The sequence below is a fragment of the Dipteris shenzhenensis genome, chromosome 9, assembly GCF_047967505.1.
Source record: "Dipteris shenzhenensis isolate YYH24624 ecotype China chromosome 9, Dip_SZ_1.0, whole genome shotgun sequence".
In the NCBI taxonomy this organism is placed as follows: domain Eukaryota; kingdom Viridiplantae; phylum Streptophyta; class Polypodiopsida; order Gleicheniales; family Dipteridaceae; genus Dipteris; species Dipteris shenzhenensis.
Genome location: NC_141604.1, coordinates 5,860,611 through 5,875,976, shown reverse-complemented (window position 1 = coordinate 5,875,976; position 15,366 = coordinate 5,860,611). Strand labels below are relative to the sequence as shown.

Genomic DNA, 15,366 nt, shown 5'->3' with positions numbered 1-15,366 from the left:
CCATTTCATATCCAAGCTACAATGACACCGAAAGTCGAATAAACAACTAAGTGTCAAGACCTAGATAATTACAATGAACAATTTAAAGTACAACACCTAAAGTCGAACAAACGACCAAGTGTTGAAGATTAGAATATTATATCTTATGATAAGATACAACGACATCGAAAGCCAAATAAATTACCACGTGTCAAAGGCTAAACAATTTTGCTATGATGAAAGTACAACGACACCGAAAGCCAAATGAATGACCAAGTATCGATGACTAGTTATTTCACAAAATATGTACCTAAGAAAACAACACCACAAGTTGAATAAACGACCAAGTGTTGAATCCTATTAACCTTCTAAGATTGGTGAACAACACATGCAACCGAATGGTAAGATCAAGTGTTGAGCTAGTTTCAAAACAAGAGGAAGGAGTCCTTATAGTGACATCAAAAGCACTTAATTAGAGAAAGGGTGTTACTTGGTGACATCACACTGTGGCATTGCACGAGCCGATAGGAAATCGGCAAGTAAGCATCCAATAGAGCGGGCAGGTAAGCTCAACATAATGTGGGATGTCCAATGGCAATATTTCATTGGTTGTCGGTTGAGTACTTGGCCTTACCTACATGTGTAGTTGATTGCAACCATTAGGCAGTGAAAAGCCTTCCGATTTCAAAATCTGTCAGGAGCTACTTGCCACATTGCTGCAAGGGTGCACCATTGACTAGTTGAGTGTCTCGCCTTACTTGCCTGTGCAATCAAATTGCAATCGTCATGCAATGAAAAGCCTTTCGATTTGAATCTGTTACGAGCTATCTTGCCACATCAACAAATGGTTGCCGGAAGGGTGCAAAATTGGATTGATCGTATGTCATGTGCCTAGGGTTGAGGGTTGAGAGAGAGAGAGAGAGAGAGAGAGAGAGAGAGAGTTCCACAACTAATTAGGGGGGCCTAACTGGGGCTTCACATCACCCGCCCAGGAGAGTTGTCACCAGAGGTGGACAAACGGAAACAATGGGCCCGGATTGAGCGTCCAATAAAATTTGTCTGGCATGTAGAGGCCGCCCATTCGCTTGAGCGTGGGGAGCTTTTGACAAATCGAACCCATATCACTTGACACAGAATGTGCAATCCATCCACTACATCAATCCACATTCGTTGCAATTAAATGCGTCCGTCGAGCGGTGTAAACAACACACCCGGCCGGCCGTGTTTTTTCCTTGAGAGGCGGGCGGGCGGTCGGTCTGAACCCACCCTAAATAGTGGGCTCTTATCCAAAAGAGAGAGAGAGAGAGAGAGAGAGAGAGTGGTGAGTGCAGCAGCATCATCATCATCATGATGCAGAGAGTTGTGGGTGTTGTGCCACAGCAAGTTTGGAGTGTGGATCACAAGACAAGGCCTTGCTTTGGAGCTCGGCCCCAACTCTCCCTACACAGGACCAAGCTCCACCTTGGAATCTCAGCTGTTGCAATGGACAGCCCTCTTGAGTATCAATGGATGAGCTTCCCCTTCCTGTCGAATGCTGGCAAGCTTCTCATGGAGGATATTGCTCATACCATCGGAAAGGAGCTCTCCTTAAATCCCTCTCGCACCCCTCCGGATGTGCTCTCCTTCAAAAACGCTCAAGAGACCTGTCAAGGATCCATCACTCTCAGATCAGGAACGCCCGGTTCTAAGGTCCGCTTCCTTTCTGCCCTTACTCTTTATGCTTTCTTTGCCTCTCCGAATTTTGGGCGATCGTTTTCGATCGAAACATCTCCCTGTGTTCATTTATTTTAGTAGCTTGGGGCTTATTTTTGCTTCGCAAGTACTTCCCTTCGCCGTTATTTCGGACTCTTCAAACCTGCTTAATAGCTTCATGTAGATGGTAGGCACTTCATTTGACCGTATTTCCTCTCTCTCCAGATCGACTTTGTACTTGGGTCTTGGCTACACTGCAATCTGCCCTTTGGATCTTTGAACATAGCAACGCTGATTGGGATGATTAACACAGACACAGATGCCCCTCATCTCTTGTTTGAGTTTATCCAAACGGGTGCCAACAACCTCGTGCTTGTGCTGGACCTTCTACCAAGGAAAGACCTGGTTCTCGATCCAGAGTATTTGAAGCGATTTTACGAGGACACAGCGCTGGAGACGGTGAAGCAGGAACTGGGAAAAACCCCTCAGGCCCAGCGCTATGAGCCTCCCACCCTCTATATTCGATGCCTCACTTCACCTACTGCCATCTTGTACAAATTTAACGGGCTTCTACCATCTGGTGAACCTGTAGACGGAGGCCTGGATAGGATCATCGAAGAGACTGTGTCTCCAGCTGCAAAACAGGTCGTTCAACTATGGTTAGAGGGGCTTCTCAGGAGAGGTAGAGAAGTCCTGGAGGGGGAGGCCAAGGCACTTTTAGAACGAGATAATATGATAAAGACAAAAGGAGTGGAGGTTGATTTAAGCTCTAACATGCCGAGATTGTTCGGGCAGGACATTGCAGACAGAGTAGTCCAAGCGTTTAGACGAGGGGAATAGCCCCTGAGCAGCTGTGTCTCGATGCATCAACAAGCCATCCTGTTGTAATTATCTATCTTGCACCTCCACCAGTGCTGCATTTGTGTCCATGCAGCAGTCAAACACGCTATCATGTCTGTTCCATGATATCTATCTGACCTTGGAAAGAGGCAAGGTTTCTGTCTAAGCCTTACGTGTAATGCTCAGCTACACAAAGCAGATTTGGAGGAGCTAATAAGGGTGTGCACGTTGTAAAAATAAAAAAATGTGTTGATTTTTAAATGCCCTAGCCATGGTCGCAATGTTCAACTGATCGTTATCTTTGTATTTTAAATTCTGCAATTTGAGTAGGCACTACACTCGCGTGCTAGCCTTTGTCGTGGGATTGTAGCTTCCGGCAACAGAGCTCAGCATTTTAGTCTGTCTCTGCCAGACATATGATTTTGTCTTGACAATGATACCTGACGTCTTGTAAAATGGCTGTCAGAAAGGGGTCCAGGCGTAGGTGGAGGAAGGACTTGAGGGGAAGAAAATGTGGGAGCAGGTGAAAAAGAGGGATAAATAGATCAATATACATTATATCATCCATGGTAAACCAAATGTTCTGAAAATGTTCTCTATCCATCTCTTTTGAGTGTTGTACTTTGGCAAATACCTTCTGCATTTAGATGTCTTGTTTTCTTAGTTGAGGACTGGATAGCAGAAAAGTACTTGAGGGGAAGAAGATGTGGGGGCAGGTGAAAAAGAGAGATAAATAGATCAATATATATTATATCATACATGGTAAACCAAATTTGGTTTGTGGGACCAAAACAAAATTATAACACAAACAAATTCGGAAAACAAAACGTACCCGGAATCATGATTGCTGAGAGGCAGAAAAGGAGATCGTCAGGAGTCTTGTTGCCTGGATTCTAGCATCCTAGAAAAGAAAGTCCCCAGTGGAGTATGCCAATCTGGTCGAAGGATAAGGTTGGCAGATTGCTGAACCTATCTACTAGATGCTTGAATCATGGTAAAGAGCTGGACACAACAGCATTGCATGTCTGCTGTCTCCACTGCATTGCTATGATGTGCTGTCCATAAGTGACCATCAAAATATTTTTTGTCCATCTGCCTATCAGAGGAATGAGTTCAATGCCCCTTATGATCCCCAACATGAGGAAGATGACAATGGGGCTTGCTACTTTTGGATAAAGGGCTTCAGGTGATGGCTGCCATGTGGGCAGATGCAGGCAAAGTCAAGAGGGAAGGTTACATGCCTATACATAGGTTGTGCAAGGTGATTGTTATCAGGTTCGATATTGGGCTCTCTAGACCCTTTAGAAGAACCATAACCATCTGATCTTTGGTGATCCCTCCGTTGCTACTATACGTTCTTTCGTGCCTCTCTACGACAATCATTTTATGATTGGCTGCATGCACGGGACATAGATTTCTAGCCTTCTTGTCATAGAATGATGTCTTCTGATTTTTGTAATCTTGAGTCCCTATCTTTGGGACAGTTTTCTGTAATATAATGATAAATGGATTTCACTAATTTTAAAAATATTGTTGTTGGGTTTACTTGAAGGACTTGTTTGGGTCTGAAATATAGCCCATAGAGGGAGACCAGGGACTCATAAGGGTCTCGATGTATGGAGGAGGTAAAATGACCTAAGTTAGTAATAGTCCTAGGGGCAAATGAGGAGGGTTCACACGTGGGGGAATTTGGAAGGGACTACATACGTCCCCCCCCCCTCCGCCCCCTTGCTAAAAAACAAAAGAACACTTTTGGGGGCATGTGTTATGTGACACTTTATCCTAGACTACTCTCAGCTTCCTCTCCAAATCAGCACCTCATGTTCTCTCTCTCTCTCTCTCTCTCTCTCTCTCACTGTCTCTCTTATCTTCTTCTCTCTCTATTTTTCCTTTCCCTTCTCGCTTTGTCTTCTTTCCCCTCTTGTTCAATCTTCATTTACTATCCTTACTCTTCTCTAGTACCGCATGTCGCCTTGGCCACTTTGGTATTAGAGCCATGCTTTTGGTACTTGTCTTCTATCAAGCTTCTTACTCCTCGATCCATCCTTCAATCCCACATTAGGTATTAATGGCATACATGTATATGGAGGAATTCGCTAAAAGAATTGAAGCCTAGTTGAGCACCCTCTATCAAGAATTCTCAAAGCTTGGTGATAGTCAAGCAAGCCAAGTGTTGTTGGTATGGACAACTAGTGTCAACTTAAGAATGTAGATTGTGATGCTATGAGTAGCAACAAACAAGCTATAACACCGCCAAAGAGTTGCACAAAACAAGTTTAGATGGTAGCTTCTAATTTGAAGCTTGCCTAGATTGGAAAATTGTGCAAAAGATCACAATGAGTAGCGCAAGAGCAATATGGATCTTGGCAAGGAGGAGCATATCATCGAAGGATCAAGCTCTACTCGCTTGTATGAGGTTATCCATGGGAGGGAGGCCTCTAAAGGTGGGGGGTTGCTACCGCTAGACCTGCAAGGTGAGCAAGGAGCTAAGCAAATTTGTTTGCCTCCCAGCATAGTCTGTCGCCATTCCAAAGGTGCCATATCATCATTATTGTTTCGACCCTCCATCGTCATTTCCAAAGGACACCATTCCATCCATACCTTATTCATGGATTCCACATCATCAATATGTAGCAGGTGCCACGTAGGCAATTGGGATTGCAATGTCATTTGCACTTGGTGGCGGGCTAAGTTAGATATCAAGGTTGTGCATCAATAGCCCAATGTCATATCACACCCATAGTGCCACGTCACAAACCTCAGACCATCGCATCAGCAAAGGCTCTTTTGTAGATGGGTCTCACTAGATATCGTAGCGTATAGATCGACATGTGGCTCAAGGTCTGGCCCACTGTCTTTGTCCCAGTACAAGGATCACTTAGACAGTGACAATGCTTTCTCTACACCATGTGTGGTTTCATGGTAGATGCTCAATGCTCCTGTGGATTTTAAACTTCTATATCATTTCAAATGGATCAGCCAATACCTCAATATGGGGATTATCTTAGAATTTAGGGCGCATCCTCTATTATCCAAGTATTTTTATGCCAAATATTGTATCCTTCTACTTAATAGATTTTAGCATTCAGGGCGCATCCTTTATTATCCAAGTATTTTAATGCCAAATATTGTATCTTTCTACTTAATAGATATTGGTCCAACCATTGGTCTCTAAACTCTGCCAATTAGCACACTTGGAGAGGCAATGAATCGCTATTTTAACTCACGATAGGCAGGACAGAGGCCAATCATCCTCCCAGAGTTTTGGCTCACAATTTTTGCATCATGATGCATTTGGCAAGGCTACGTAGCCATGGATTATGCACCTATCTTACCACATGTGAGCACTTATAGCTAGACATAGTCCATGCAACATACAAGAGTCTCCATGTCTTAGCAGGGCGTTGGTGCTAATGGCAAATTTGACATTAATGGCATGCTATCCAATGCCTTGCAGGTATATCACACTCCACTAAATGAGGTGAGATGGGAGGTGTCATTTTAGCATTGTGTCGCCATGATGCGTGATGAGTCAGGAGGGCATGGAGGTTGCTAGGCATGTTAGAAAACAGAAGGAAAGAATCACTCTAACCTCCAGCCAAGACCTCTCCCACTCTAGCAACACTCAACTCAGATAACTGATCACAGATACAATACTCACTCAGAGAAAACTTAGGCAGAGAGAGAATATATTCATCCACCGGATGGTGGGCAGAAAACTGGCTCCAGGAGAGCAATACAAAACTCAGCCAAGTGCTGAGACAAACTGCAGGAATTCTCTCTGTCAGAAGATGCCAAATCTGAGTGCACAGCACAGCCCAAATCAGAGGCTTTCTGTCCTGCACTGGATGACTGAAATGAAGGGAAGTGTGGGCCTTTTATAGGCACTGCCCAGGCCTGTTGGTCTGACCGACCAGCAGGGTCAGTTCCCTGACTGGGGACCGACCAGGTCAGTCTGTAAAACCGACCAGGGTCGGCCCTGGTCGGTGGCCCTGGTTGGACCGACTGGTCCTGCAACAGGGCCCTATAAAAGGGCGCCCTGTGCAGCCAGTCCTTTGCCTCTAGGAAGGCATGGAGCCCCCCCCAAAATGCTGCTGTTTGCTGAGTCTCTCTTTCCCATCCCATCTTACCCTCACTGCCCCTTGTCCCCACAAAACGGGGGCTCACAGGTGGGAACAATGAGTCTCTAACACCCCCCCTCAATGTCACAACTGTGGGCCAATCCCCATGCGTTTGATGAGGTGCTCCATCTGTTCTCGAGGGAGTGCCTTCGTGAAAAGGTCGGACAAATTGTCGGCGGTCGGGCAGTAGATAAGCTTGATCACGTCGTCGATGATGAGCTCTCGAACAAAATGATAATGAACTTCGATGTGTTTGGTCCGCGCATGGTACACTGGATTCTTTGCAATAGCTATGCAACTCTGATTGTCGCACATCAGCACTGTCGCATTCTCCTGACACACATCCATGACCTCCAGAATCCACCGCAACCACAATGTCTCACAAGCGGCTGTACACGCGGCTCTGTACTCTGCCTCTGTAGATGAAAGGGATACTGTGGGTTGCTTCTTACTTAGCCAAGAGATGGCTCCAGATGCAAGTAAGAAACAATATCCTGTCGTCGACCTTCTGGTGTCCACATCACCTGCCCAATCACTGTCACAGAACCCGCCTAGTTCAATGCCTTTGGTGTAGCTGATCCCAAAAGTGCAAGTACCCTTCAGATACCTCAGCACACGTAAACCTGCATTCCAATGATTCTTCCTAGGAGAAGCAGAAAACTGACATAATAACCCAACTGCATAGCAAATATCCGGGCGCGTATTGGTAAGGTAAAGCAAACTTCCTACCAATCGTCGATACAAAAGAGTATCAATCTTCTGAAAGAATATTGTTGAGAATTAGCATCTCCAGGAGTGGCCAGCCCCCATGCAGCAAGGGGGGCCAGAGGGGGTAGGCTGGCCGACCAGCTGGTCGGCCCAGTTGGCCTGACCGACCAGGCTGGTCGGTCCAGCCAGACTGGCCGACTCCCCCCCTGGCCTGCCCTATAAAAGGGCCTCCTTCCCTTCACTTCCTCCTGCACTTTTTCCAGCAGCTCCTCAAGACTCTTGTCTCAGCCTGCTCCTGGCCATCTTCACCGGAGCCTTCCTTCAGCTGTTCTGTTAGCTGCCCACGCTCCCTCTGCAGATCTTTTGGTGCAGCTCCTCCAGCCTCCTCGCTCCAGGCTTCTCCTGCCTCCTCGTTGCAGGCCCCTCCAGCCTTCTTGCTCCAGGCTCCTCCTGCCTCCTCGTTGCAGGCCCCTCCAGCCTTCTTGCTCCAGGCTCCTCCTGCCTCCTCGCTGCAGGCCCCTCTAGCCTTCTCGCTCCAGGCTCCTCCTGCCTCCTCGCTGCAGGCTCATCCAGCCTCCGTGCTCCACGCTCCTTCAGCCTCCTCGCTCCAGGCTCCTTCAGCCTCCTCGTTCCTAGGCTCCAGCCTCCTCGCCTCAGGCTTCTGCCTCCTCGCTCCAGGCTCATCCAGGCTCCTCGTTCCAGGCTCCTCCAGCCTCCGTGCTCTCAGGCTCCAGCCTCCTTGTGCCTAGATCCTCTGCTCCAGTTCAGCCCCTTCTGCAGCTCCTGTTTCTCATCCTGTTCAGGACTCCTTGTATTACAGTTGCTGCCCTGGTTTATGGGCTAAGTTACAGCAGATCTGTTTGTGGCACATCTTGTTGTCTCTAGTATTCTCTGTGTGATTCTGTAGCTTCAGTTTGCTTACATCTTCCGCTGCCACTCTTGACATGGTATCAGAGCACTAGGTGCTCCCCATCCTCTTGGTTACTGAAGCATCCACCAACACCTGGGTGAGTTCTTCTCTGCATCTCTCTTGCTGGTCGGCAGCCAATGTTCCTCCTGCCTTTGTGATCAGCTCTTTGCCTTCTCCTTCTTGTTGGTCAGCAGCCTTTGTTCCTCCTGCCCCGAGATCGGCACCTTGGTCACTTCTCCCTCTGGTCGGCATCTTCCGAGGCACCAGTCGGCATCTTGAAAATCGGTTTTGTGAATTTATATTTTGAAAATTAGCAGTCGTACCCCGGACTATCAATAGCAGCCGTACACCGGACTATCAATAGCAGCCTACTGCTTCATCAAGAGCCTCTCCCCCCCTTCCTTCATCGCGCATCGGGTCGGCTCCCGTCTTCACCCGTACGACTTTATTAAGGGGTTCCTGGCAGAATTTATTGGCTCTTGATTTTTGGGTTCGATAGTTCTCTGTTTGGTATTGAAACACATGGGGGACCTCAGCCACTCAAGAAATCATAAAGTCCTATCTAAAAAGTACGGATCTCCACACCCAGATACAGATCCCAATCCTTCCCCACTTCTCCGGAACTCAGAAGTTTGATGGTACTAACTATGACACCTGGAAGGATAACATTGCCGCAGTTTCAGAGGGGGACAGACATCCTCTTCTCCATTTACTCTCTCGTACAGGTTCCCATCTACCGGATTCTCTTCACCGACAAACCTTCCTCATTTGCACTACACTCCGAGTCTTGGATTGTTTCTTTACATGGCCCCAACCGGAAACATACTCTCGAGGGGGACTCTCCCGTTCACCATCCTTCAACAGTCCGGCTTGTCATCGACAGTACCAGCTTCTTGCGGACTCACCCAGCTCCCTGCTTCTTCTCTGGCTACTTAACACTCGACTGGATCTCGGCTTTTCTGTCGGCACCCTCAGTACCTTCATGCAAACCCCTTCGCTTTCTCATTGGCAAGCTGCTCGACGTCTCCTCCATCTTCAGGTAACCTCTACTTTCGGGCTCTTATATACTGCCGGTGGTTCCTCTCCTTCCCCGCTCACTCTCCGAGGTTGGAGTGACTCCGATTGGGCTGGCGACCCCAATTCTCGCCGCTCTACCATTGTGCTCCTATTCAGCACCACTTCCGACAACGTCGCCGACATATTTACCAAATCTGTTTCTCCTCCCCTTCTCCAACGTCATACCAGCTCTCTGGGTCTTGTGCCACACCCTGGAGCTGAGAGGGGGTGTTGAGAATTAGCATCTCCAGGAGTGGCCAGCCCCCATGCAGCAAGGGGGGCCAGAGGGGGTAGGCTGGCCGACCAGCTGGTCGGCCCAGTTGGCCTGACCGACCAGGCTGGTCGGTCCAGCCAGACTGGCCGACTCCCCCCCTGGCCTGCCCTATAAAAGGGCCTCCTTCCCTTCACTTCCTCCTGCACTTTTTCCAGCAGCTCCTCAAGACTCTTGTCTCAGCCTGCTCCTGGCCATCTTCACCGGAGCCTTCCTTCAGCTGTTCTGTTAGCTGCCCATGCTCCCTCTGCAGATCTTTTGGTGCAGCTCCTCCAGCCTCCTCGCTCCAGGCTTCTCCTGCCTCCTCGTTGCAGGCCCCTCCAGCCTTCTTGCTCCAGGCTCCTCTTGCCTCCTCGTTGCAGGCCCCTCCAGCCTTCTTGCTCCAGGCTCCTCCTGCCTCCTCGCTGCAGGCCCCTCTAGCCTTCTCGCTCCAGGCTCCTCCTGCCTCCTCGCTGCAGGCTCATCCAGCCTCCGTGCTCCACGCTCCTTCAGCCTCCGTGCTCCACGCTCCTTTAGCCTCCTCGCTCCAGGCTCCTTCAGCCTCCTCGTTCCTAGGCTCCAGCCTCCTCGCCTCAGGCTTCTGCCTCCTCGCTCCAGGCTCATCCAGGCTCCTCGTTCCAGGCTCCTCCAGCCTCCGTGCTCTCAGGCTCCAGCCTCCTTGTGCCCAGATCCTCTGCTCCAGTTCAGTCCCTTCTGCAGCTCTTGTTTCTCATCCTGTTCAGGACTCCTTGTATTACAGTTGCTGCCCTGGTTTATGGGCTAAGTTACAGTAGATCTGTTTGTGGCACATCTTGTTGTCTCTAGTATTCTCTGTGTGATTCTGTAGCTTCAGTTTGCTTACATCTTCCGCTGCCACTCTTGACAAATATATCAATCCTTTGGTACCAAGCTCTGGGGGCCTGTTTCAGCCCGTATAACGCCTTCTTCAACCTGCAGACCTTTAATGGGGACACTGGATCCTAAAAGCCCGGTGGCTGCTCCACATATACCTCCTCCTCCAGGGTTCCATTAAGGAATGCGGACTTCACATCCATTTGAAAAATAGGCCACTGGAATTGGGCAGCAAGGGCAATCACTGTCCGGATAGTAACCATGCGGGCTGTGGGAGCAAAAGTTTCATCAAAATCCATGCCTTCAGTTTGAGCAAAACCTTTCACAACCAACCTGGCTTTATACTTATCCAAGCTGCCGTCAGATTTGTATTTGAGTTTGTATACCCACTTAGTGCCGATGACTTTCCGTCGAAGGGGCCTGGCCACTAAGTCCCATGTATGGTTCTTCAGAATAGCATCCATCTCTGCCTGCATGGCAGCCTGCCATTCGGGATTGTCTTTCGCCTCCGCGAAGGTTCTTGGCTCAACAATCTGAGCCACCAAAGCAACATTCACGGATGGGGTCTTTTGAAGACGTTGAGACCGACGCAATCCGGAACTGCTACTCTCAGGTAATGAGGTGACACGAGACTCTTCCAATGTCCGGAGGTACCATTGGGGCAACTGTTTCTGCTTCTCTGTGGGAGGAGGAACGAGAACCTCTGCGGGAACATCCTGCTCTTCCTGTGTATCGGGTGGAATATCAGCTTTTGATTGGGTAACCTCTTGAATGGTCAATCTGGGACGGGGTGGGATCGGGGGTTGAACAATCTCCTCCTCCTCAATCTGAGGCTCCTCCTGGGGTTCAGGTTCTTTTTCCGCGAAGACAACATCATGACTGATGAGTATTTGCTCCTTCACTGGATCGAAGAGGCGGTAGGCCTTGGATTCTTCACTATACCCAACAAAGATACATGGTCTGCTTTCGGAATCAAGCTTGGTCCTATCTTCCTTGGGCACATGCACCCACGCGTTAGAACCAAAAATGCGGAGATGAGAAATAGAGGGCTTCTTACCATAAAATGCCTCATATGGAGTCTTGTCCTTGACGGCCTTCGTCTTGGTCCAGTTGAGAATGTGTACCACTGTATTGATAGCTTCACTCCAATAGGCATTAGAAAGATTTCTCCCTCGGAGCATAGCAAGCCCTGTCTCAGTGGTGGTTCTATGCTTTCTCTCGGCTACCCCGTTTTGCTGAGAAGTATGTGCCGTGGTGAGTTGTCGCTTGATCCCATGCTTGCGACAAAATGTATTAAACTCACTTGAGGTGAATTCTCCCCCCCTGTCTGTGCGAAATGTCTTGACATCTTCCCCTGTCTCCTTTTCAACTCTAGCCTTCCAGTCTTTGAATTTCTCAAAAGCCTGAGACTTTTTAGCCAAACAATATACCCAAGTCATTCTACTGAAATCATCCACAAAGAGAAGTGAATACCTAGATCCTACCCATGATGCAGTAGACATTGGACCACAAATGTCGGCGTGAACCAACTCAAGTGGTTTGCTGGCCCGAAACGAAGCTTCTTGTGGGAACTTATCCCTGTGCTGCTTGCCTTCAAGACAAGCACTACAGACATCATCCTTGCCTGTAATTGGTGGAAGTCCATCCACCATCTTTGACTTTGACATTTCAGCCAAGATTCCATAGCTGACGTGACCGAAGCGCTCATGCCAAAGTTTGGACTTTCCGTGATCATCATGAACCAACATTGCATTGAGACGGTACAGCCCATTCTCTTCAACACCCTGTGCCACCACTTGCCCACTCCCTTTGGATGTCACGGTGACCTTGCCATCTTGAAAAAGAACTGCCATGTTGTTTTTGTCCATCTAACTTACAGATAGTAAATTCTTGCAAAGGTCAGGTACATAAAGTACTCCAGAGATATCCTTCTCCTCACCCGCCGTGGTAATGAAAGGAATGCTACCTATGCCCTTCACAGGACATGTCCGGCTATACCCAACAGAAACTTTGGAATCCGGGTGTGTACTGTCCATGGTTTTGAACCACGTCCTTCTGTTGGACATGTGCTTAGAAGCACCGCTGTCAACATACCAATCTTTTTTACCTTCACTAACTGCATAAGCTGAACAATGTTCACTGAGTAAGAATAACTGACCAGTTGTCACATTGGCAGAATCACTCTTAGGCTCTTCTTTGTTTTTGGCTTCTCTTTTCCGCTTTTGATCCGCCTTCTTCTTCCGGCATTCTTTGGCAGAGTGGCCAAGCTTTTCACAGTAAAAGCACTTCATTTTCTTCTTACGTTCAGCGTCCTCTGATTTCTTGGAATCCTTTGACTTGCCTTTGCCAGGCTTGTCTTTGGCAACCAATGCCTTTTCGTCGGTTTGCGTAAAGAGTTTCTCTCGGGCCTCCTCCTGAAGTAGGAGTGGACAAAGCTCCTCAAAGTTGATTGGCTTTGTCCGTTGACCCGCAGTGACCGTAGTCACAAAACTTTTGAAACTTTGTGGCAACTTGTGGAGTGTGAGTAATGCTAGTTGACTCGAGTCTGCCTTCTGACCAACCGCTGCGAGCTGGTCCCGCACAACTTTCACCTTAGTCAGATGATCATGAACACTATCACCCTCATTCATATCAAGGTTATAAAGCTGATGCTGCAATGTGATGATACGAGCTGTATTATCGATTTCATACAACTCCTTCAGTATGGTCCACGCTAATGAAGACGTTTCTGCCAACTGGATATGAGGAATAACAGAATCTGCTGTCGTGCCTATAAGCATTGCTAAGGCCTGAGCATCCCTCTCCTCCCATGCACAGAGTTCATCTGCATCTGCTTCAGTTAGAACTTCACCTCTCTTGTCCACAATGTCCTCCGGCTTTTCTTCAGTACCATTGACAATCTTCCACAACCTCCGTGCCAACAGATGGCTTCGGATCTTGACTTTCCAGATTGGAAAGTTTGTACCATCAAGCTTTCCAGCTTCACCGAAATTAGGGATAAATGAAGAAGGAAGATGACTGGAGAAGGAGGAAGGACGAGCAATGGATGTAGAGGCTTCTGATCGCTGATCCATCTCGGTGAATAGCTACAGAACTTGAAAAATTGAAACAGAAATAAATGAACTGACCTTCTGTACTGAACTGAGCTGAAAACAGAGTTGCCTTACAGCCAAGGAACTCCTTCCTTCAGAGAGTGATATTGATGAGGAAGAGTCGGGAGCCTATGGCTCTGATACCATGTTAGAAAAGAGAAGGAAAGAATCACTCTAACCTCTAGCCAAGACCTCTCCCACTCTAGCAACACTCAACTCAGATAACTGATCACAGATACAATACTCACTCAGAGAAAACTTAGGCAGAGAGAGAATATATTCATCCACCGGATGGTGGGCAGAAAACTGGCTCCAGGAGAGCAATACAAAACTCAGCCAAGTGCTGAGACAAACTGCAGGAATTCTCTCTATCAGAAGATGCCAAATCTGAGTGCACAGCACAGCCCAAATCAGAGGCTTTCTGTCCTGCACTGGATGACTGAAATGAAGGGAAGTGTGGGCCTTTTATAGGCACTGCCCAGGCCTGTTGGTCTGACCGACCAGCAAGGTCGATTCCCTGACTGGGGACCCCGACTAGGTCAGTCTGTAAAACCGACCAGGGTCGGCCCTGGTCGGTGGCCCTGGTTGGACCGACTGGTCCTGCAACAGGGCCCTATAAAAGGGCGCCCTGTGCAGCCAGTCCTCTGCCTCTAGGAAGGCATGGAGCCCCCCCCAAAATGCTGCTGTTTGCTGAGTCTCTCTTTCCCATCCCATCTTACCCTCACTGCCCCTTGTCCCCACAAAACGGGGGCTCACAGGTGGGAACAGTGAGTCTCTAACAAGGCACACAACCATGTCTTGAAAGATGTCAAGAGCAAGCTCATAGTGCAGAAGTTCAAAGGGCATCTTTGTTGGCATGCATTTGTAGGATATGCCCATACTTGGTGGCGTTGCATAAGAGATTCACCGCATAGAACCGGAGCAGTGTAAGAGTTTGATGGTCACTACTTTTGTTTCTCATCTCATTCTAGACCAATATTTGGTTGGTTTTTTTACATTGACACAAACTAGAATGGTTTTAGGAGAATTTGCAATTGTTATAGAGACTTTCCCTCTTTGTACATGATATATTGGAGAGGAGAAAGTTACAACAATATATTCGGGGATTGTATCTTTCCTTGGTAGTTGAAGTGAGCACTCATGAGCCCCAAAGTATCGAGCAAGCTACCAAACTTGCTAAAGCTTGTACGCCAAAGTATGTGAAACACCTTGGATAGGATCTAACGGTAAACATAGTCCAAACTTGATTAGTAGAACTAAAGTTAAGTTCAATAGGTGACTTGCCTCCCACCCACCCTCGAGCACTTGGTAGAAATCAATCTCTATGCCCATTGCTTGGGCGTTCCATACCACTAGACTTGTCCAATAGGAACCTTCATCATCGTATCTTGTGATCTACCATGTCTCATGATCGAGACGTGATCTATCAATTCTATCAACACATTGAATGCCATCCCAATAGCGTTGGCCACTCTTATATAGAAGAGCATCTCGATTCCGAGAAAGCATCCTAGTTAAATAGCCAACTTGTCACGATCTGTGACGTATTCCTTTCTTTATTTCTAGACTTATGGATGGTTTGATGAATGGACACTTGTGGAAGGGTATGCCCTTTCGACGGGACACTTCCTAAGAGGCACAACTCTTGCCCTTTTGACGGGACACTTCCTAAGAGGCACAACCCTTCACAAGAGACATCCTATTGAAGAGACATTTCTATTGTAATGTATCCTCTCATCAAGGGTCACACCCTTCACAAGGGGTACACACCTCTTCATGCACATACCCTTTGGAGTACACACCTTTTTATGTGTGACTCTTCACTCTCTATATAAGAGAGGCCCAATTGTATGGATAACATATCAT

General features: G+C 47.8%; 1 protein-coding gene across 1 annotated transcript; it reads left to right on the top strand.

Annotated features, from left to right (window-relative positions):
• The first annotated feature begins 1,296 nt into the window (after positions 1-1,296).
• On the top strand, positions 1,297-2,843 carry LOC147898121 (red chlorophyll catabolite reductase-like). The gene is made up of 2 exons (XM_087379305.1): positions 1,297-1,668; positions 1,897-2,843. The coding sequence occupies exons 1-2, from the start codon at positions 1,327-1,329 to the stop codon at positions 2,509-2,511; spliced, it is 957 nt and encodes a 318-aa protein (XP_087235431.1). The 5' UTR covers positions 1,297-1,326; the 3' UTR covers positions 2,512-2,843.
• The last annotated feature ends 12,523 nt before the right edge of the window (positions 2,844-15,366 follow it).